The sequence below is a fragment of the Arachis ipaensis genome, chromosome B4 (assembly GCF_059453495.1).
Source record: "Arachis ipaensis isolate K30076 ecotype BB chromosome B4, ASM5945349v1, whole genome shotgun sequence".
In the NCBI taxonomy this organism is placed as follows: domain Eukaryota; kingdom Viridiplantae; phylum Streptophyta; class Magnoliopsida; order Fabales; family Fabaceae; genus Arachis; species Arachis ipaensis.
In genome coordinates, this window is record NC_142439.1 from 70,578,972 (window position 1) to 70,602,452 (window position 23,481).

Consider the following 23,481-nt stretch of genomic DNA (forward strand, 5'->3'; position numbering starts at 1 on the left):
GTAATTCATTGGTAGTTAACGGCGTTTTTTTTTTCTTCTCGCGGTTTTAAACGCCATTATCAATTTGTATAAAATGCTCAACCCTAAATTAACCCATCATAACTGTGTTGAACTTGAAATGCTGCCAGTGTGAGAAAAATCTTGAAGCTCTGCCACTATGATATCCTCTGTCACGATCTCTCCTCCGACGACTCCTCTCTCCAGTGACGGTCTCCTCCGGCAACGTCTCCTCCAGCGGCGTCTCCTCCAGCAATGACCTCCTTCTGCGACCTCTGCTCCAGTGACGGTCTCCTTCGGCGACGTCTCCTCTTGCGACTTCTCCTCCAGCGACATCTTTTCCAGCGGCTTCTCCTCCAGCGACGATCTCCTCCTGTGGCATTCTCCTACGCCGGCAATCTCGTCAATCGAGCTATTGAGCTGCGAGTTTCTCTTCCGGCAGACTCACGAGTAGGTTCTTCTCTCTCTTTGCCTTTGTTCTCTTGAAAATATTTTATTCTAATCGATGGTCTTAGGCTTGCCTTAGATTAGATGAACAAATTTAATTAAAATTGATTTGAATCTCAATATAGTAGTCAAAATGTTTCTCGTTCTTTATTCTCAGCATGTATGTGCTCTATTTTGTTGTTCAATTTCCATAAAAGAAAAGAGGAAAACACTATTTGTAATTATTATATTCTTGTGATTTGCTATAAAATTATACCATTGCTTTGCTTTTCTGGATGAGTTATGATTTGAGTACGACATAATACTCTTAAAATTAACTTTCTAAGAGATTATATTTAGTTTATTGAACTATAGCAATTTCTCATGTTAGTATACTCATCTTTGTCAGGGCTTTGTCCTGTCTGATCCAAAGAATAGGATGTTCCTTTGCAATTTCCGCATTGTGATATCATTGGTTTGTGGTGCTTATTTAGTTGGCAATGCATTCACCACCAAGGAATATAAACAAGTAAGTACGAATTTCTATTCCAAACTTCTAACTCTGAAATATGAATTGCTAGACAGAAAGAGAGAAGATTGTTATAGCTTAACTTTTTGTTGTATCTTACACATTATGTCTCTGAAAAGTCTCAAAATAAAATTTTAGTCATTGCTATCTTATACTCTATCTCTAGTGTTTCTATCCTTCAATCTTTCTATGAGGGCTTCATTCATGTACTAATAGATAGTCATAATCTCCATGGATGCAAATATCGTTTATTTTTATTATATAGAGTCTTCTCTCCTTTCTCCCCTGTCTGCTGCACTTTGAAGTTTGAACTCAACTCCTATATATTTTCTTCTTCTTCTCCTAGGCGAAGGACACCTTCAAAGTTCCCTTCAAATCTGAAGGGAAGGGAAACTTCAGAACAGTGAGCTTCAAGTTCAAAGCAGTTGCACCAAGAACAAGACTCACATTCTACAGCTCCTTTTACCATACCAGAATTGATGATTATGGATCTCTCTGTGGCCCTGTTCTTGACCAGGTTATAGTGTTCCCTGTCACCTAAGTTATTAAACCATTAATGTAGTACTTAGTAACTATGATTTTTGCAAGTTACTTGAGCCTGTCTTCTGTATAATTGCACGAGACTATACCACTCTTTTACTCTAGTTTGCTGAGCACAAGACACCAATTTTAATTTTTGTTCATTAAAAAATTTGGCTCAAGAGTTTGAAGATCAAATTTTTAATCATGGGAGTTGAATGTTCATGAAATGATTAAGTAGTATATTTTAGTTTTTGATTGTTACCATGTGTTATTGGAAATCATGAGTTTCAATAAGCATGCGTTTGTTTCATGCCAACATTCTGATCAATGCAACTTTTTCCCCTTCTTTTTTCTTTATTTGTTTGTTCCAGGTTTTGGGGTTGTAGGTTCTTGTAGTACAGGAAAAAAAAGGTAGATTTCATGGAATTGGCTACTGGAAGTTACCTTCTAGAGTTGTCGACGTGGTATGCAGTACAGGAGATTTTTGCAGCATGGTTATTGTAACATGGTTATTGGCTACTGGAAGTTACCTACTGAAGTTATTGTAAAATGGTTTTGTACCTGCAGGGTGAGGAGATTTTCGCAGCAGCTATTAGTGAAGTAAAAGAAGAGACAAGACTGAGTATCTAAGTAAATGTGACAAGTTTTTTTTATTGATCATAAGTTCATAACAACTGTTTCATATGGTCCATCTTTTTTTTTTTTTTGTTTAGATTGATACAGAATTTGTAGAAATACTAGCATTCAGGTGTGAATCTTCTAACTTTTGTATGGAATTTAATCCTGATATATCATTGTAACATTGTATTTATGAATTGTAATAACTAATTTAAAAACACAATTTGTATGTATGATTTTCACTGAATTCTAACTCTATTTTCGATATATTAAGCACAAAAGAGGCATATTAATGATTTTCTTAGGAGGAATTTGAATTTTCAGTGATTGAACAAAAATCATTAATCACCATCACCAAGTCCTGTTTTTCTATTTTTAAGGGAAGTGCAGAATTCATTCTTTGGGAAATCAGATTTGTCATTTCTTTGCATCTTGCGCCATCTTTCTGTTGAGATAAAAAAGCGAGAATTGGAAATTGAAGTAGCTCAGGTACTTTTGTTTGACGATTTCACATCATTCTTCTGTTTATTTTGTTCACCCAACGTAACTTTTTAGCAAATGATACTATAAGTATGAGATGATAGAAGGAGAAATATCCAAAAGATGAACCTAGTGGTGCTAATAAGTTATTTTCTTAATATACAGAAAGAAGAATTAGGATTTGACCACCAGGAGGTAGCCATGCCATCTGTGCCTCCACCAAATAAGGTAAGTTACATGGTTATTTATATTAATTAAGATTTAAGAATGAAAATGTGTTGCTGATTTCAGATTATTAATTGTTTCTAGCTTTTGTCAATGGAGGAGCTGCGGGAGAGACGCCTTACTGACCCTCGTCTTCCAAAGTAAGATTTTGGGGGGTGCAATGTGTTGTTAAAGAATATGTATAAGATTCTATTTAGAGAACATTCATGTATCTAAAGCTAAGGATCTCTGATGACTAAGTTTGTTGCTTCAGAACTTACCGGAACAAAATTGCTACAACTAAATTCACCCCTTGGCCAATAGAGATAAGGTTCTGTGAACCTACAACTTCAACAAATCAGACCAAATCTCCTCCCAGGTAATACTTTGCAGGGGAAAAGAAGGGTAGATCAATTCTTTGCCTTTTTTAATACTTGTTTAAATGTTTTATGTAGTTTGAATTTTTGGTTTAGAGCAAAGGGAAAACTTTCAGATGATCAGGCCTTGCATAGGTACATTATCTTGTATCATCTTTTTATTTCTTTTACTCTACATGTTAATGTTGTTATTGCCTAAAGTCTTGTACTTATCTCAGTATGCCAAACCATATTCAATTCCGGAAGTGAAGACTACTCACAACAAAAAGAAGAAAAGCACGCAGATTTAATTAGAAGTTTGAAATCTAGCATGGACAACTTGAATAAGGAGGTAACATTTTAGGCACTATTATTTGTAACTACTCTTTCTTCATTCATCTATACTTCTAAATATAGTAAATTTATTTTCTAGTATCATGCGAAAGGTAACATGGATAGCATTAGCATTTTCCTTATATTCGAGTTGTGACTTTTATTGTTGTGTCTGGTGTAAATGTGATCTAAATTGTGTCTTCTTATTGCAATTGGAAAAGATGAAAAAAAAAAGAATTAAACTCCATGAAGTAAATAACTCATTTGCATTGATTGCCGTGAAACATGTATTTTTCTTTGTTCAGATTCTTATGAATTTTATCTGTTGCTCAGGCTAATCAAGAATGGGGAAATATATTTCCTGTGTTCAAGGAAATATCTGTCACTGACAATGCATTAGAAAGGGTTCTTGCTTTGGAGATTGAGCTTGCCGAAGCATTGCAGGCCAAGAAGAAATCAAGCATGCAATTTCAAAGGTACACCTTTCTTTTGGAGCAGTAATTAGATTTTGGTACATTTAGATGCTAATTTTGGAAGCACTTCACTTAAATTTACCATTTTCTTTGTTCTCGGTTAAAATTTGATGACTGGTTAGAATCTAAATTCTGATGCATCATCTTTTTTACTCTTTGAAATGAAGTAATGATCTTTTTCTTGTTTTAGCTATCAATTGCATTTTAAAACAAGTACTTTGCTGATTGAATTAAATAATCTCCAAAAGATATTAACACTGTTGTTTTGCACAATTAATTAATGTAGAAGAGTTTTATACTAACATCTAATTAAGAGTCACTTTTATCTACGTGGCAGTTCCTAACTTAATGGAGCAAATCATTATCCCACTACGTACTTATTCCAAATTAAAATCTCCTTATGAATAATTGCTTGGTTTATATTCTTATTTATTTCATCGGCATACTAATTTCTTATAGTGTTTGATTTTGTACGTTACAGATTCAAGTGTCCTTTTGGTGAATGAAGCAATGCAATTAAGTACGTACCATGAGGAGGATATATGTAGTGGTCTTATTTGTTTATTTTATTTGTTAGTTTGACTCCACTTACATTTGTTAAAATATGTGCTTAGTCATACAATATTACATCTTCTTAACTAGATGAAAGAGATGCCAACTACTCATAATGATAGTAACTTTACTCAAGAATTTCACAAGCTTTTCGAAATGATTGAATTATTAGTAACACCTTAGATTTGAACAATTTAAAATTCATTGCTACAAGTAAAAACAAATTCAGTTAAGAATGCCTTATTTTTCACGGTTGAATTAGATTATTGTATGGCATGGGAAGCAATGTCACAAAGTTGGAATAATGGTTTCTTAAATTTAATACACATTAACGGTTCATATCTAAATTGAGTCTCTGTTTTTATTATTAGCAGCAATTGAACTTGAGATTAACTAAGGGTTACAAATAGTACAGCAGCTTGTTTTATATACTGATATGACAAATCTGGAATTGGTTAAGGGATATTTTTCTACTGCATGCAGGTTCTGGATTTTAGCCTTCATCCTCGAGAACTCAAGTCTGTGTCTTATAACACAATATACCACTCAATTAGGCAAGTTTCTTCCATCTTTTATTCCCTCTGATTCTTTTTAGCTGTCACTGTTGCTTTTTGGTACATCATTGATCAATTGACATTGGTCCAAGTAACATAAATAACATATAAATGAAAATGGAGAGAATATTATTGACTGTTGATAACTCAATGTAACTCATCCTGTAGGTTGAAAATGACACCAAGTAGTGTTTTAATTAAGCTCTCTGCTGTTTCTGGAGATGCTTCAACAATGCATACTATGCATGAGTTGGAGGAGTAAGCACATCTGAATTTAATTCCCTCTGGTTTGTTGCAGGGAACAGCGTCGGTGGTCCTCGCTGGACTTGTTACCACTACAAAAAAAGAAGTATAAAAGAGAAAGGAAGTCCCAATCTCTCAGATCTAAAATTCCATCCGAAGACGCGAAGTTCCACCGAGTTTGCTGTCGCAGAAGGAGAAAACTTTTGGCCTCCAAATCTTATTCATCATCACTTAGCTAAGCTACTTGTCTTGTATATTCATATTCTAAGTAGTAAAAACAGCACTTGTTAGATGGTTTAAATACATTATTAGTCTTGACTGATTAGTGTTTATTGCAATGCTTGTATTTTGGTAAGTTTAGTAAGACAAGCTTTTGTATAGAAGTTATTACTTTTGATTTTCAATAATAAAATATTATATATTATATTAATATTTTGTTTTTGAGTTATATAATATTTCATTTATGGATTATGATTTTTTGCTATTGTGAAATTTTAATCACAAAATTATTTATTTAACGCGATAAAAATGACGGTAAAAATTGTTAAAAACAACGATAAAAAATGTCACTGTCAGGGTAAAATGGCGGTTCAAAAATGCCATTTTAACCAACTAAAACGCTACTGTCAGGGTAAAAATGGCGGTTCAAAAATGCCGTTTTAACCAACCAAAACGCCACTCTGTCAAAGTAATAATGGCGGTTCAAACCGCCGTTTTAACCTATCCAAAAACCGCCATTTTAACCTTGGAAATAACGGCGGTTTGAGCTGACATTTTAACCAACCAAAATGCCACTCTGTCAGGGTAATAATGGCGGTTCAAACCGCCGTTTTAACCAATCAAAAAACCGCCATTTTAACCCTGGAAATAACGGCGGTTTGAACCGCCATGTTAACTTATTCAAAAACCGCTGTTTTAACCCAGGGAATTGTGGCGGTTTTTAGAAAACCGTCGTAATAACCAGAATGGTGCCCAGAATTACGTCACTTTACGAAACCGCCATTATTGGTAATAATGGCGGTTTGAACCGCCGTAAATACCAAAAAAACCGCCGTTTTTACCAAAATTTTTTGTAGTGTAAATCCTATTCCAGTATGATCGAGAACCTCCAGATGATTAGCCATGCCGTGACAGAGCATTTGGACCATTTTCACAGAGAGGATGGGATGTAGCCATTGACAACGGTGATGCCCTTACAGAAAGCTTGCTATGGAAAGGAGTAAGACTGATTGGATGAAGACAGCGGAAAAGCAGAGATTCAGAGGAATGAAAGCATCTCTATACGCTTATCTGAAATTCTCACCAATAAATTACATAAGTATTTCTATCTTTATTTTCTGTTTATTTATTATTATTATTCGAAAACTCCATAACCATTTGATATCCGTCTGACTGAGATTAACAAGATGACCATAGCTTGCTTCATACCAACAATCTCCGTGGGATCGACCCTTACTCACGTAAGGTTTTATTACTTGGACGACCCAGTGCACTTGCTGGTTAGTTGTGCGAAGTTGTGAAGTTATGTTTGGACCATGGTATTGTGCACCAGTTATTGGCGCCATTGCTAGGGAGAGAACGAACAACAAATTTTACAACCTCAGAGTAACAATTTCGCATACCAAGTTTTTGGTGCCATTGCCGGGGATTGTTCGAGTTTGGACAACTGACGGTCCATCTTGTTGCTCAGATTAGGTAATTTTCTTTTTGTTTTATTTTCAAAAATTTTTCAAAATTCTTTCAAAAATTTCTCATCTGTTTTCGAAAATTATTTCAGAATTTTTAAGAATGAATTCTAGAGTTTCATGAAGCATGTTGAAGGCTGGCTGGCTGTAAAGCCATGTCTAAATTCATTTAGACTGAGGGTTCCAAGTCATCATTACAAGAGCAAGCTAGTTGTTGCTAATAAAATTTGTTAATGTATGACTGATTTATATCCTAAAGCTGGCTGGCTATTAAGCCATGCCCAACCCTTGGATTGGAGCTTTAGGCTAACATTGAAAGATTCCTGGAATTCTTATTAAAAATTTTGAATTTCTTATTTTCTTTTTCCTATATGTTTTTTGAAAAAATTTAAAAGAAAATTTAAAAAAAATTTATAAAATAATAAAAATAAAAAATATTTTGTTTCTTGTTTGAGTCTTGAGTCAATTTTTAAGTTTGGTGTCATTTGCCTTTTTTCTAAAAATTTATGCATTTTTCGAAAATTCATGCATTCATAGTGTTCTTCATGATCTTCAAGTTGTTCTTGGCCAGTCTTCGTGTTTGATCTTCATATTTTCGTGTTTTGTATCTTTTCTTGTTTTTCATATGCATTCTTACATTCATAGTGTCTATACATGAAAAATTTCTAAGTTTGGTGTCTTGCATATTTTCTTTTCTTGAAAAATTTTCAAAAATAAGTCTTGATGTTCATCTTGATCTTCAAAGTGTTCTTGGTGTTCGTCTTGACATTCATAGTGTTCTTGCATGCATTCATTGTTTTGATCTAAAAATTCTCATGCATTGAGTCTTTTTCATGTTTTTCTCTTTCTTCATTAAAAATTCAAAAATAAAAAAAAAATATCTTTCCTTTTTTTCTCTCATAAATTTCAAAAATTTGGATTGACTTTTTCAAAAAATTTTTAAAATTCAGTTGTTTCTTTTGAGTCAAATCAAATTTTTAATTTAAAAATCTTATCTTTTTCAAAATCATTTTCAAAAATCAAATCTTTTTCATTTTTCTTAATTTTATATCATATTTTCCAAAATATCATCAACAATTAATATTTTGATTAAAAAATTTCAAGTTTGTTACTTACTTGTTAAGAAAGATTCAAACTTTTAAGTTCTAGAATCATATCTTGTGATTTCTTGTGAATCAAGTCATTAATTGTGAATTTAAAAATCAAATCTTTTTCAAAACTAATTTCAATCATATCTTTTCAAAAATATCTTTTTATCCTATCCTTTTCAAATATCTTTTCTAACTTCTTATCTTCTTATCTTTTCAAAATTGAATTTCAAATCTTTTTCAACTAACTAATTGACTTTTTGTTTGTTTCTTATCTCTTTCAAAACTACCTAACTAACTAACCCTCTCTAATTTTCGAAAATATCTCTGTCTTTTTCAAAAAAAATTCTTTTTAATTAATTAATTGTTTAAATTTTAATTTTAATTTTAATTTTATCTTAATTTTCAAAAATCATTAACTCTTTTTCAAAATTTATTTTTCGAAATTCCCTCTCTCCCATCTCCTTCTATTTATTTATTCATTTACTAACACTTCTCTACATCTCAAATCACCGCTCCTATCCTCACCCTTGTGTTTGGATTCTCCTCCCTTCTTCTCCTCTGAGTTCGAATTCTTCTCTTCTACATTCTTATTCTTCTTTTCTTCTACTCACCCAAAGGAATCTCTATAGTGTGACATAGAGGATTCCATATTTTCTTTGTTATTCCCTTCTTTGTCATATGAGCAGGAGCAAGGACAAGAACATTCTTGTTGAAGCAGATCCTGAACCTGAAAGGACTCTGAAAAGGAAACTAAGAGAAGTTAAAATACAACAATCCAGAGACAACCTTACAGGAATTTTCGAACAAGAAGAGGAGATGGCAACCGAAAATAATAATAATGCAAGGAGGATGCTTGGTGACTTTACTGCACCTAATTCCAATTTACATGGAAGAAGCATCTCCATCCATACCATTGGAGCAAACAACTTTGAGCTGAAACCTCAATTAGTTTTTCTGATGCAACAAAACTGCAAGTTTCATGGACTTCCATCTGAAGATCCTTTTCAGTTCTTAACTGAATTCTTGCAGATATGTCACACTGTTAAGACTAATGAAGTAGATTCTGAAGTCTACAGGCTCATGCTTTTCCCGTTTGCTGTAAGAGACAGAGCTAGAATATGGTTGGACTCTCAACCTAAGGATAGCCTGAACTCTTGGGATAAACTGGTCAAGGCTTTCTTAGCCAAGTTCTTTCCTCCTCAAAAGCTGAGTAAGCTTAGAGTGGATGTTTAAACCTTCAGACAGAAAGAAGGTGAATCCCTTTATGAAGCTTGGGAGAGATACAAGGAACTGACCAAAAAGTGTCCTTCTGGTATGCTTTCAGAATGGACCATCCTGGATATATTCTATGATGGTCTGTCTGAATTAGCTAAGATGTCATTGGATACTTCTGCAGGTGGATCCATTCACCTAAAGAAAACGCCTACAGAAGCTCAAAAACTTATTGACATGGTTGCTAACAACCAGTTTATGTACACTTCTGAGAGGAATCCTGTAAGTAATGGGATGCCTCAGAAGAAGGGAGTTCTTGAAATTGATACTCTGAATGCCATATTGGCTCAAAATAAAATATTGACTCAGCAAGTCAATATGATTTCTCAGAGTCTAAATGGAATGCAAGCTACATCCAACAGTACTCAAGAGGCATCTTCTGAAGAAGAGGCTTATGATCCTGAGAAAACCTGCAATAGCAGAGGTAAATTACATGGGTGAACCCTATGGGAACACCTATAACCCCTCATGGAGAAATCATCCAAATCTCTCATGGAAGGATCAACAAAAGCCTCAATAAGGCTTTAATAATGGTGGAAGAAACAGGTTTAGCAATAGCAAGCCTTTTCCATCATCCACTCAGCAACAGACAGAGAACTCTGAGCAAAATACCTCTAATTTAGCAAACTTAGTCTCTGATCTATCTAAGGCCATTCTGAGTTTTATGAATGAAACAAGGTCCTCCATTAGAAATTTGGAGGCACAAGTGGGCCAGCTGAGTAAGAAGATCACTGAAACCCCTCCTAGTGCTCTCCCAAGCAATACAGAAGAAAATCCAAAAGGAGAGTGCAAGGCCATTGAATTGACCATCATGGCCGAATCCAAGGAGGAAGGGGAGGACGTGAATCCCAAGGAGGAAGACCTCCTGGGACGTCCAGTGATCAATAAGGAGTTTCCCTCTGAGAAACCAAAGGAATCTGAGACTCATCTAGAGACCATAGAGATTCCATTGAACCTCCTTATGCCATTCCTGAGCTCTGAAGAGTATTCTTCTTCTGAAGAGAATGAGGATGTTACTGAAGAGCAAGTTGCCAAGTTTTTAGGTGCAATCATGAAGCTGAATGCCAATTTATTTGGTAAAGAGACTTGGGGAGATGAACCTCCTCTGTTCACCAATGAACTAAATGCATTGGAACAACTAAGATTGCCTCAGAAGAAACAGGATCCTGGAAAGTTCCTAATACCTTGTACCATAGGCACCATGACCTTTGAGAAGGCTCTATGTGACCTTGGGTCAGGAATAAACCTCATGCCAATCTCTGTAATGGAGAAACTGGGAATCTTTGAGGTATAAGCTACTAAAATCTCATTAAAAATGGCAGACAATTCCAGAAAACAGGCTTATGGACAAGTAGAGGACATATTAGTAAAGGTTGAAGGCCTTTACATCCCTGCTGATTTCATAATCCTAGATACTGGAAAGGATGAGGATGAATCCATCATCCTTGGAAGACCCTTCCTAGCCACAGCAAGAGCTGTGATTGATGTTAACAGAGGTGAACTAGTCCTTCAATTGAATGAGGACTCCCTTGAGTTTAAAACTCAAGGACATCCTTCTGTAAACATGGAAAAGAGGCACAGTAAGCTTCTCTCAAAACAGAGTCAACCAGAGTTCCCACAGTCAAACTCTAAGTTTGGTGTTGGGAGGCCACAACCAAACTCTAAGTTTGCTGTTGAACTCCCATATCCAAACTCTAAGTTTGGTGTTGGGGAGACTCAACAATACTCTGAACATCTGTGAGGCTCCATGAGAGCCCACTGTCAAGCTATTGACATTAAAGAAGAGCTTGTTGGGAGGCAACCCAATTTTTATTTATCTAATTTTATTTTTTATTTTTGTTGTTCTTTCATGTTTTATTAGGTTCATGATCATGTGGAGTCACAAAATAAATAGAAAAATCAAAAACAGAATCAAAAATAGCAGAAGAAAAATCACACCCTGGAGGAAGGACTTACTGGCGTTTAAACGCCAATAAGGAGCATCTGGCTGGCGTTCAACGCCAGAACAGAGCATGGATCTGGCGTTGAACGCCCCAAAACAAGCAGCATCCTGGCGTTCAGACGCCAGGAATGCACACTGGGGAAAGCTGGCGCTGAACGCCAGAAACATGCTGCATCTGGGCGCTGAACGCCCAGAACAAGCATCAATTCGGCGTTTAAACGCCAGAATTGCATGCAAAGGCATTTTACATGCCTAATTGGTGCAGGGATGCAATTCCTTGATAGCTCAAGATCTGTGAACCCCATAGGATCATCTCAGCATCTGTGGACCCCACAGGATCCCCACCTACCTCCACTCATACTCTTCCCTCTTCTCAATGTTCATCCTCTCTTCCCAATAAACACCCTTCCCCAAAACCCTTCACCAATCACCTCAAGCTCTCTTCCCTATTACCTATTCACCACCCACATCCACCCACTCTTCCCCATAAACCTACTTCATACACCCCACCTACCTTCAAAATTCAAAATCACTTTCCCACCCAAACCCACCCTAAATGGCCGAACACAACACAACACAACCCTTCACTATATAAACCCCTCCATTCTTTTTCAATTTCACACAACACAACCCCCTCCTCCTCTTCGTGGCCGAAACACATCTCTCTCTCTCTCTCTCTCTCCTCTATTTCTTCTTCTTCTTCATCTATTCTTTCTTTTCTTGCTCGAGGGCGAGCAATATTCTAAGTTTGGTGTGGTAAAAGCATAAAGCTTTTTGTTTTTCCATTACCATGGCACCTAAGACCGGAGAATCCTCTAGAAAAGGGAAAGGGAAGACAAAAGCTTCCACCTCCGAGTCATTGGAGATGGAAAGATTCATCTCCAAAGCCCATCAAGACCACTTCTATGATGTTGTGGCGAAGAAGAAGGTGATCCCCGAGGTCCCTTTCAAACTCAAGAGAAATAAGTATCCGGAAATCCGACATGAAATCCAAAGAAGAGGTTGGGAAGTTCTAACAAAACCCATCCAACAAGTCGGAATTCTAATGGTTCAAGAGTTCTATGCTAATGCATGGATCACTAGGAACCATGATCAAAGTAAGAACCCGAACCCAAAGAATTATCTCACCCTGGTTCGGGGGAAATACTTAGATTTTAGTCCGGAAAATGTGAGGGTGGCGTTTAACTTGCCTATGATGCAAGGAGATGTACGCCCCTACACTAGAAGGGTCAACTTTGATCAAAGGTTGGACCAAGTCCTCATGGACATATGTGTGGAAGGAGCTCAATGGAAGATTGACTCAAAAGGCAAACCGGTTCAACTTAGAAGACTGGACCTCAAGCCTGTGGCTAGAGGATGGTTGGAGTTCATCCAACGCTCCATCATTCCCACTAGCAACCAATCTGAAGTTACTGTGGATCGAGCCATCATGATTCATAGCATCATGATTGGAGAAGAAGTAGAAGTTCACGAAGTCATCTCCCTTGAACTCTACAAAATAGCCGAAAAGCCCTCCCCCTTGGCAAGGCTAGCTTTCCTTCATCTTATTTGCCATCTATGTTACTCAGCTGGAGCTTTCATAGAATGAGACATTCCCATTGAGGAAGAGAAGCCCATCACTAAGAAAAGGATGGAGCAAACAAGAGAGCCCACTCATGGAGCTCAAGAAACACGTGAGGAAGCTCATCATCAAGAAATCCCTGAGATACCTCAAGGGATGCACTTTCCTCCACAGAATTTTTGGGAGCAAATCAACACCTCCCTAGGAGAAATAAGTTCCAACATGGGACAACTAAGGGTGGAACATCAAGAGCACTCCATCATCCTCCATGAAATTAGAGAAGATCAAAGAGCTATGAGGGAGGAGCAACAAAGACAAGGAAGAGACATAGAAGAGCTCAAGGACATCATTGGTTCCTCAAGGAGAAAACGCCACCATCACTAAGGTGGACTCATTCCTTGTTCTTAAACTTTTTGTTTTTCGTTTTCTTATGTTAAATGTTTATCTATGTTTGTGTCTTTATTACATGATCATTATTGTCTAAGTGTCTATGCCTTAAAGTAGTGAATATGAATCCATCACCTCTCTTAAATGGAAAAATGTTTTAATTACAAAAGAACAAGAAGTACATGAGTTTCGAATTTATCCTTGAACTTAGTTTAATTATTTTGATGTGGAGACAATACTTTTTATTTTCTGAATGAATGCTTGAACAGGAGACATGTTATTTGATAATCTAAAAAATCATAAAAATGATTCTTGAAGCAAGAAAAAGCAGTGAATACAAAAGCTTGCAGAAAAAAAAAGAAAGAAAAAAAATGGCGAAAAAAAAATATAAAAAAGAGAAAAAGCAAGCAGAAAAAGCCAAAAGCTCTTAAAACCAAAAGGCAAGAGCAAAAAGCCAATAACCCTTAAAATCAAAAGGCAAGGGTAAATAAAAAGGATCCCAAGGCTTTGTGCATCAGTGGATAGGAGGGCCTAAAGGAATAAAATCTTAGCCTAAGTGGCTAAACCAAGCTGTCCCTAACCATGTGCTTGTGGCGTGAAGGTGTCAAGTGAAAACTTGAGACTGAGCAGTTAAAGTCAAGGTCCAAAGCAAAAGAAGAGTGTGCTTAAGAACCCTGGACACCTCTAATTTGGGACTTTAGCAAAGCTGAGTCACAATCTAAAAAGGTTCACCCAATTATGTGTCTGTGGCATTTATGTATCCGGTGGTAATATTGGAAAACAAAGTGCTTAGGGCCACGGCCAAGACTCATAAAGTAGCTGTGTTCAAGAATCAACATACTGAACTAGGAGAATCAATAACACTATCTGAACCTTGAGTTCCTATAGATGCCAATCATTCTGAACCTCAATGGATAAAGTGAGACGCCAAAACTATTCAAGAGGCAAAAAGCTACAAGTCCTGCTCATCTGATTGGAGCTATGTTTCATTGATATTTTGGAATTTATAGTATATTCTCTTCTTTTTATCCTACTTGATTTTCAGTTGCTTGGGGACAAGCAACAATTGAAGTTTGGTGTTGTGATGAGCGGATAATTTATACGCTTTTTGGCATTGTTTTTAGTATGTTTTTAGTAGGATCTAGTTACTTTTAGGGATGTTTTCATTAGTTTTATGTTAAATTCATATTTCTGGACTTTACTATGAGTTTGTGTGATTTTCTGTGATTTTAGGTATTTTCTGGCTGAAATTGAGGGACTTGAGCAAAAATCAGATTCAGAAGTAGAAGAAGGATTGCTGATGCTGTTGGATTCTGACCTCCCTGCACTCAAAGTAGATTTTCTGGAGCTACAGAACTCAAAATGGCGCCCTTTTAATTGCGTTGGAAATTAGACATCCAGGGCTTTCCAGCAATATATAATAGTCCATACTTTGGCCGAGTTTAGATAACGCAAAAGGGCATTGAACGCCAGTTCTACGCTGCAGTCTGGAGTTAAACGCCAGAAACACGTCACAAACCAGAGTTGAACGCCAGAAACACGTTACAAACTGGCATTCAACTCCAAGAATGACCTTTCCACGTGTAAACTTCAAGATCAGCCCAAGCACACACCAAGTGGGCCCCGGAAGTGGATTTATGCATCAATTACTTACTTCTGTAAACCCTAGTAACTAGTTTAGTATAAATAGGACTTTTTACTATTGTATAAAAGGACCTTTGATCAGTTTTATGCTATCTTAGACTTTCATGGGGGCTGGCCATTCGGCCATGCCTGGACCATTATCACTTATGTATTTTCAAACGGTAGAGTTTCTGCACTCCATAGATTAAGGTGTGGAGCTCTGTTGTTCCTCATGATTTAATGCAAACTACTACTATTTTCTATTCAATTCAACTTATTCCGCTTCTAAGATATCCATTCGCACCCAAGAACATGATGAATGTGATGATTATGTGACGCTCATCATCATTCTCACTTATGAACGCGTGCCTGACAAACACTTCCGTTCTACATGCAACCAAGCTAGAATGAGTATCTCTTAGATATCTAATACAGGGGACCGAGTCCGAGTTATTAGTATCTTCGTGGTATAAGTTAGAACCCATGGATGGCCATTCCTGAGATCCGGAAAGTCTAAACCTTGTCTGTGGTATTCCGAGTAGGATCTGGGAAGGGATGGCTGTGACGAACTTCAAACTCGCGAGTGCTGGGCGTGGTGACAGACGCAAAAGGATAGTAAATCCTATTCTAGTATGATCGAGAACCTCCAGATGATTAGCCATGCCATGACAGAGCATTTGGACCATTTTCACAGAGAGGATGAGATGTAGCCATTGACAACGGTGATGCCCTTACAAAAAGCTTGCCATGGAAAGGAGTAAAACTGATTGGATGAAGACAGCGGGAAAGCAGAGATTCAGAGGAATGAAAGCATCTCTATACGCTTATCTAAAATTCTCACCAATGAATTACATAAGTATTTCTATCTTTATTTTCTGTTTATTTATCATTATTATTCGAAAACTCCATAACCATTTGATATCCGCCTAACTGAGATTAACAAGATGACCATAGCTTGCTTCATACCAACAATCTCTGTGGGATCGACCCTTACTCACGTAAGGTTTTATTACTTGGACGACCCAGTGCACTTGCTGGTTAGTTGTGCGAAGTTGTGAAGTTATGTTTGGACCATGGTATTGTGCACCAGTTATTGGCGCCATTGCCAGGGAGAGAACGAATAACAAATTTTACAACCTCAGAGTAACAATTTCGCATACCAGGTATGCGCGCGCACAGGGTCGTGCGGACGCTGCGAGCAGAAGGTGTAACGCGACCTGTGCGGACGCACAAGCAGGTGTGCGCTCGCACAAAATGGGGAAAGGGGGCTGGGTTCACATGCACAGCCTGTGCGTGCACTGCAGTCAGAGGGTTGGTTCCATGCTGTGCGTGCACTCAGATCTATGCGCACGCACAGATGGTTTTTTTTATTTTTTTTTGAAGGTAGCATCTGTGCGGCTGCATGCATGGTGTGTGGACGCATAGGAGAGGAAAGGTGGTGTTCCCACGCATAGCTCGTGCGCGCACTGGTAACAGAGGGGGTGTTTAAGGGTGTGCGTGCGCACGTTGCTGTGCGTACGCACGGGAACTAGAAAACAGGGGACTTGTGCAGACACACAAGTCTGTACGCACGCACAGGTCTCTAATCTTGCAACAAAAATTATGCCTCTAAGGCATCAAGCTTGACATCTAAAATAGGTTTTCAAGTCCCATAACATCACAAAACTCCCAAAAACACATTATTTCACTAAAATTTCCCAACAAGCATCAAAATAAATCTAACCAATCAAGCAATATAGCCAATTATTCATGAAACAAGAAAGTAAAAGAGAGAAAGTTAGAAGCATATTACCATGGTGGGGTGTCTCCCACTAGCACTTTGGTTTATAGTCCTAAGTTGGACTTGGTGAGGAGATCCTTGTTAGGGCGGCTTAAGCTTCCACTCCTCCTTAAATCTCCAACCAAGTTTGCTATTGATTTGACCATTGGGGTCCCAAATGAAATTCATAAACTCTCAAGAGACTTCAAGCTAGCAACTAGGATCCATAAGTTTTGACCCATAAGACCAATGCCCGGATCCTATACTTGAGTTCCTCTATCACTATTGACATGTTCGTGCACTCCCCGGAATCCACTAAATTGACTCTTGCACCAAAATTGAGCTCCAAATTTTAAGTTGGCCCTTTTGATGAACTTCCCATTTCTTGGCCAATTAACATTCTTCTCTTCACCATTCACCTCTCCAAGAAAGGTTCGAAGTTGAACATCGGTTTCTAGAACTGCATATTGATGTAGGCTAGAAAGCTTGTTGGAGAATTCTTCACCCACTCAATTCGCTCTTGCACAAATGCCTTCACCTCTTGGCAACTAAAATCTTCTGTAATCTCTTTTGAATCTTCTTCATCCTCACTCAAGTCAAAAATTGGAGGTTGTGTGAAGTCCACATCAATATCTCCTTCCAAATCTAACAATGGAGGCTCATGAAGGTTATTGAAGGAATTATCCAAGTCGGAAAATAATCTTGAATGATGGAATCCTCTTGATCAATTCCCACCAACTCTTCATTTGTCTCCTCTTGCAATTCATGTTGTGACTTAATGTCATCTTCTTGAGTTTGCAATTCTTCTTGCACTCCACACTTTTCACTTGGTTCCACACATTCATCCACTAGCGTTTCTTGCTCGTGGCATGAACGAAATGAAGATAAATGATCCAAAGCTTTTGCTAAGGTAGACATGACTTACTCTTGCTTCTTCCAGAACTCTTGTTGTTCTTGAATGAGCATGAAAAGTAGTTTTTGTGTGGCTTGATCCATATATGAAGATGGTAGTTGAGGTGATGAAGGTTGACAGTTAGACTCATGAAGGTAAGGGTTTTGTTTTTGTATATAGTGGGGCTATGGTGTGTAAGATTGATGACTAGAAAGGTAAGTGTTCGGTTTCCATTGGGGTGCATTGTGGTGATAGTGTGAAAAAGTCATCAAGAAAATATAAAAGAGAACCAACTAACAAAAACAAACAAACAACCAAAAAGTGCTATTTACACTATCAACATATTCACAACAACCAAAAGATTTAACACCGATTGCATTCCCCAGCAACGGCGCCAAATTTGATGGAGAGGATTATTGTATGGTTCGAAATCGATCAAAGACAAGGATCAATTCGTTAGTAGCATAGTCCAAACCAACAACAAACTCTCTGATAAACCAATATTTTATGGTTTATCTTGTGCTAATTTGAGTGGTTTTTATCAGCTTTTCACCCACTTATTCATATGATTCGCATGGTTTTACAATTCCTTCCTGGATTTATTCTATGATTGAAAACTTGCTTCCTAAAGCTTTAAATTGTGTATTTTAATTTCTCCTTTATACCATTCGATGCCATGATCTGTGCGTTAAGTGTTTCAGGCTTTATAAGGCAGGAATGGCTTAGAGAATGGAGAGGAAGCTTGCAAAAATGGAAGGAGCACAAGAAGTAAAGGAGACAACCAGCAAGAAGTGATGCGCACGCATGGCTCACGCGTGTGCGCAAAACGGAAAAAATCACAGTGACGCGTACGCGTGCTTGATGCACACGCGTGGAAAGGGAATTCGGCCAGAGACGCGAACGCATGGATGACGCGTACGCGTGGCATGCGCGATCTGCAGAAAATTCAAAAAACGCTGGGGGCGATTTTGGGCCATGTTTTGACCCAGTTTTCGGCCCAGAAACACAAATTAAAGTCAGGGAACATGCAGACTCTCAACACGTTCTCATAATTCACAATTTTAGGTCTAGATGTAGTTTTTAGAGAGAGAGGTTCTCTCCTCTCTCTTAGGATTAGGATTACGATTTCTCTCAAGTTTAGGATTATTTCTCTTCAATCACAGATTCAATGTTCCTTTAATTTACTTTCTAGGTTTATTTACTTCATTACTTTAATTGATATTTATCTTTCAGATTTGGCTTATGAACCATTCATGTTATGATTTTCTTAATTAATATATTTTGAGGTATTTCAGATTTGATTTCGCTTTAATTTATTTATGAATGATTTCAATTCAAATTAGATTTATTTTCCCCTTTTGGCTTTGGTTAAGTACTTAGCAACACTTGAGTTATCAAACTCATCTGTTGAATGAAATTGGAATTCTTTGCTGATTAATTTGTACTCCAATAACTCTAGTCTTTCCATAGGAGTTGACTAGGACTTGAGGATCAAATTAATTTGCCCACTTGACTTTCCTTTGTTTAGCAAGGGTTAATTAAAAGTGGGAGCATAATCCAATTCTCTTCACACCTGATAAGGATAACTAGGATAGGACGTCTAGTTCTTATACCTTGCCAAGAGTTTTATTTATTTATTTAAATTGATTCCTACAGTTTACTTTCTTGCCATTTATTATTCTTGCTTTTTATCTTACACATTAAGAAACCCAAAAATATACTTTTTCCATAACCAATAATAAATCATATTGCCCTGCAACTCCTTGAGAAGACGACCCGAGGTTTAAATACTTCGGTTATTTATTTTTATTAGGTTTTGTTACTTGTGACAACCAAACTTTTGTATGAAAGGATGATTGCTTGGTTTAGAAACTATACTTGCAACGAGAATTTATTGTGAATTCTAAACCATCAATCCTCAGTTCATCAAAATGGCGCCGTTGTCGGGGAGTTGCAACTGTGTGCCTTATTATTGGTTATTGTAAATATTTTCTTTTGCTTGTTTATTTCTTTTTATTTTCGCTTTTAATTTTTATTATTTACTGTGAATTCTCACCCCTATCGCTTTGAGTTTGGTTCTAATAACGTTGAAAGGAATGGAAGCTATAACAGGGACATGCATCAAGGTCAAAACAATCAGAGATGGACGGAGCCACGAGGATCTGATCAACCCTTTAGGCAACAACACCTTCCAAACTATCATGGATGACGACCATTCAATAATGCATGTCGGAACAATAGTTATGGTGGACCCCCTTGTAATTACCGACAAGCCCCATCATACACCTATGAACCACCTCTTCAACACAGCTTTGAACCACCACACTCAAGCCAACTACAACCATTCACCTCCATATAACCCTAACCCTTATCCACCCCAATTCCAACCCAATTACTCACAAGAACCACTACTTCCCTATGCACCATGTCCATATCCATCACTCCAAGAATCTAGGGAGCAACTCAAGGAAACATTTGAAAAATTTCATGCCACACTTCACTGAATCAAGCGATAAATAGACTACCTCCCCGATGTTCGAACACTCAAGGAACTCCCATGGCTTCATGTGGGCAATCTAATGAAGAACGCAGCATGAATGAGATACTAGAAACCCCACTGGACAGTACAGAGCATGATTTTATACTGGAACAAGTAGAGGAAGCTGAAATTATAGAAGAAGAAGAATTGGTTGAAGACTTAGGAGACGCTGAACCTCCATGAGAATCCAAAATTGTGGAGAATTCCGTCAAGAAATTTACAATTGATGCTAATGAGGATAGTGCACAACCTCCTAAGCAGGAATCTTATGAAGAACTGGACAGAATAACTCAACGAGCAAGTTTCCTTGATAATGAAGACCACGAGTCAAATTCTCCTAGCAATGAACTTGCATCTGCAAGTGAATTCTCTGAGATAGAAGAATCTTCCCCAAGTGAGTACGAAGATGATGCAGAGATATATTTTTTGCAACCTCCAATCTATGACTTGAGTGATGAGGAAGATATCGAAGACTTGGATCAAGACATGGTTACAGCTGAAGAAAATTGCAAGGAAGCAGAAGAATTCACAGAAGAATACAAGGGAGTAGAACTTGCAAAACCACCGGAAACACCTATTCCAAGGTCATTACCGCCCAATACAAACTTCAAGTGGGTAAAATCCTTAGCTTTTATCATTACCTTTCCACTTGAATATGGTTTGTTTGAAACAGATGGTCAGCTTAGAGCTCTTTGCGGCTTTAAGAGTAAAAAGGAAATGGTTCGTGCTCAAGGCTGGTATGCAAGATTCAATAAGGTTCCACGCTTCAATCTGAAGTGTAAGGATTGGTTTCGAGTTCGATTGAATGGGTCTCGGAGAATGTTTGGCCATCTTGGTGAGAATGCAACTTCCAAACCGCCCCGCTGGAAAAATATAAATCAAGACAAAGGCGGATATAAAAGCAAGGTTTGGGATCTTAGAATCTATTCTGACATTCACCACCCCGGGAACCTGAGAACTTGTTTGAATTTACTCAAAGGCTTTACATGCCTAGTTTGGGACCCCGGAGGCTGTTGGCATTCCAAACAGTGGTGGAGATTTTTGGATGAATTCAAGCACAAGTCACCATAGCAAGAAGCTCATCAAAAGTCCAACTTAAGGACTTTAACTAAAAGTGCTAGGTGGGAGACAACCCACTATGGTATGATCGTTCCTTTTTTAATTTTATTTCGTTTTGTTTGTTTTTATTTTGTTTTACTTTCATTGAACCTGGAATTATTCATAGCATCTACATTAGCACTGCATATTGCATACTGCATAATTGCATAAAAAAAAGAGGGATCGACGCGCAAGTGTCTACGACGTGCATGCGTCAGGTGTGACTACGCAACCAAACAGTGAGTTGCGCGAGAGACACACGGGAGGGGTGTGGTGCATAAAATTGTGATCCTTAACAACGGCGTCAAAAACTTGGTGCTCGGAACGTAATTCACACACTTTGTCACAACTCCGCACAACTAACCAGCAAGTGCACTTGGTCATCCAAGTAATAAACCTTACGTGAGTAAGGGTAGATCCCAAGGAGATTGTTGGTATGAAGCAGGCTATGGTCATCTTGTAAATCTCAGTCAGGCGGATTCAAATGGTTATGGATATTTGATAATTAAAATATAATTAAAATATAGAATAAAATAGAGATACTTATGCAATTCATTGGTGAGAATTTCAGATAAGCGTATGGAGATGCTTTGTTCCTTCTGAACCTCTGCTTTCCTACTGCCTTCATTCAATCCTTCATACTCCTTTCCATGGCAAGCTGTATGCTGGGCATCACCGTTGTCAATGGCTACTTCCCGTCCTCTTAGTGAAAATGGTCCAAATGCGCTGTCACCGCACGGCTAATCATCTGTCGGTTCTCGATCATGTTGGAATAGGATCCATTGATCCTTTTGCGTCTGTCACACGCCCAACACTCGCAAGTTTGAAGCTCGTGATAGTCATCCCATCCCAGATCCTACTCGGAATACCACAGACAAGGTTTAGACTTTCTGGATCTCAAGAATGTTGCCAATAATTCTAGCTTATACCACGAAGACTCCAATCTTTCGGAATGGAGGCTAAGAGATAAACGCTCAATCCAAGATAGAATGGAAGTGGTTGTCAGGCACGCGTTCATAGGCTGAGAATAGTGATGAGTGTCATGGATCATCATATTCATCATGTTGAAGTGCAAGCGAATATCTTAGAATAGGAATAAGCTTGAATTGAATAAGAAAACAATAGTACTTTGCATTAATTCATGAGGAGCAGCAGAGCTCCACACCTTAATCTATGGGATGTAGAAATTCCACTGTTGAAAAATACATAAGTGATGAAGGTCAAGGCATGGCCGAATGGCCAGCCCCCTAAACGTGATCTCTGAATATCCAACTATGCAAAAGATGATCCAAAGATATAAATACAATAGAAAAAAGTCCTATTTATACTAAACTAGTTACTAGGGTTTACAGAGATAAGTAATTGATGCATAAATCCACTTCCGGGCCCACTTGGTGTGTGCTTGGGCTGAGCATTGAGCTTTCATGTGTAGAGACTCTTTTTGGAGTTAAACGCCAGTTTGTAGCCTGTTTCTGGCATTTAACTCTGGTTTGCAACCTGTTTCTGGCGTTTAACTCCATAATAAGGCAGGGAGTTGGCGTTTGAATGCCAGTTTGTGTCATCAAAACTCGCGCAAAGTATGGACTATTATATATTACTGGAAAGCCCTGGATGTCTACTTTCCAACGGAATTGAGAGCGCGCCAATTGGGTTTTTGTAGCTCCAGAAAATCCACTTTGAGTGCAGGGAGGTCAGAATCCAACAGCATCTGCAGTCCTTTTTCAGTCTCTGAATCAGATTTTTGCTCAAGTCCCTCAATTTCAGCCACAAAATACCTGAAATCACAGAAAAACACACAAACTCATAGTAAAGTCTAGAAATGTGATTTTTATTTAAAAACTAATGGAAATATACTAAAAACTAACTAAATCATACTAATAACATACTAAAAATAATGTCAAAAAGCGTATAAATTATCCGCTCATCACAACACCAAACTTAAATTGTTGCTTGTCCCCAAGCAACTGAAAATCAATTAGAATAAAAAGAAGAGAATATACTATAAATTCCAAACCGTCAATGAAACTTAGCTCCAATCAGATGAGCGGGACTAGTAACTTTTTGCCTCTGAATAGTTTTGGCATCTTACTTCATCCTTTGATGTTCAGAATGATTGGCATCTATAGGAACTTAGAATTTAGATAGTGTTGTTGATTCTCCTAGTTCAGTATGTTAATTCTTGAACACAGCTACTTTATGAGTCTTGGTCGTGGCCCTAAGCACTCTGTTTTCCAGTATTACCACCGGATACATACATGCCACAGACACATAACTGGGTGAACCTTTTCAGATTGTGACTCAGCTTTGCTAGAGTCCCCAATTAGAGGTGTCCAGGGTTCTTAAGC

The 23,481-nt window shown here is 37.7% G+C and overlaps 1 protein-coding gene and 1 non-coding gene across 2 annotated transcripts; one reads left to right on the top strand and one right to left on the bottom strand.

The window, feature by feature from the left end:
- The first annotated feature begins 252 nt into the window (after window positions 1–252).
- Window positions 253–1,493, top strand: LOC107639310 (protein BIIDXI-like). Its single transcript, XM_016342784.3, has 3 exons — window positions 253–447; window positions 833–952; window positions 1,299–1,493. Exons 1-3 carry the CDS (start codon window positions 253–255, stop codon window positions 1,491–1,493), a joined length of 510 nt encoding a protein of 169 aa, XP_016198270.1.
- Window positions 1,494–9,275: 7,782 nt separating this feature from the next.
- Window positions 9,276–9,383, bottom strand: LOC148567855 (small nucleolar RNA R71). Its single transcript, XR_015882981.1, has one exon. It is a non-coding gene; the product is annotated as a small nucleolar RNA R71 (small nucleolar RNA).
- Between the last annotated feature and the right edge of the window lie 14,098 nt (window positions 9,384–23,481).

Bases quoted from the DNA above. Each gene is read 5' to 3' on its own strand.
- LOC107639310 (XM_016342784.3), top strand. From the start codon at position 253: ATGACCTCCTTCTGCGACCTCTGCTCCAGTGACGGTCTCCTTCGGCGA. The intron at 448-832 runs GTAGGTTCTTCT...CATCTTTGTCAG, and splicing joins CTCTTCCGGCAGACTCACGA to GGCTTTGTCCTGTCTGATCC. The intron at 953-1,298 runs GTAAGTACGAAT...TTCTTCTCCTAG, and splicing joins CCACCAAGGAATATAAACAA to GCGAAGGACACCTTCAAAGT.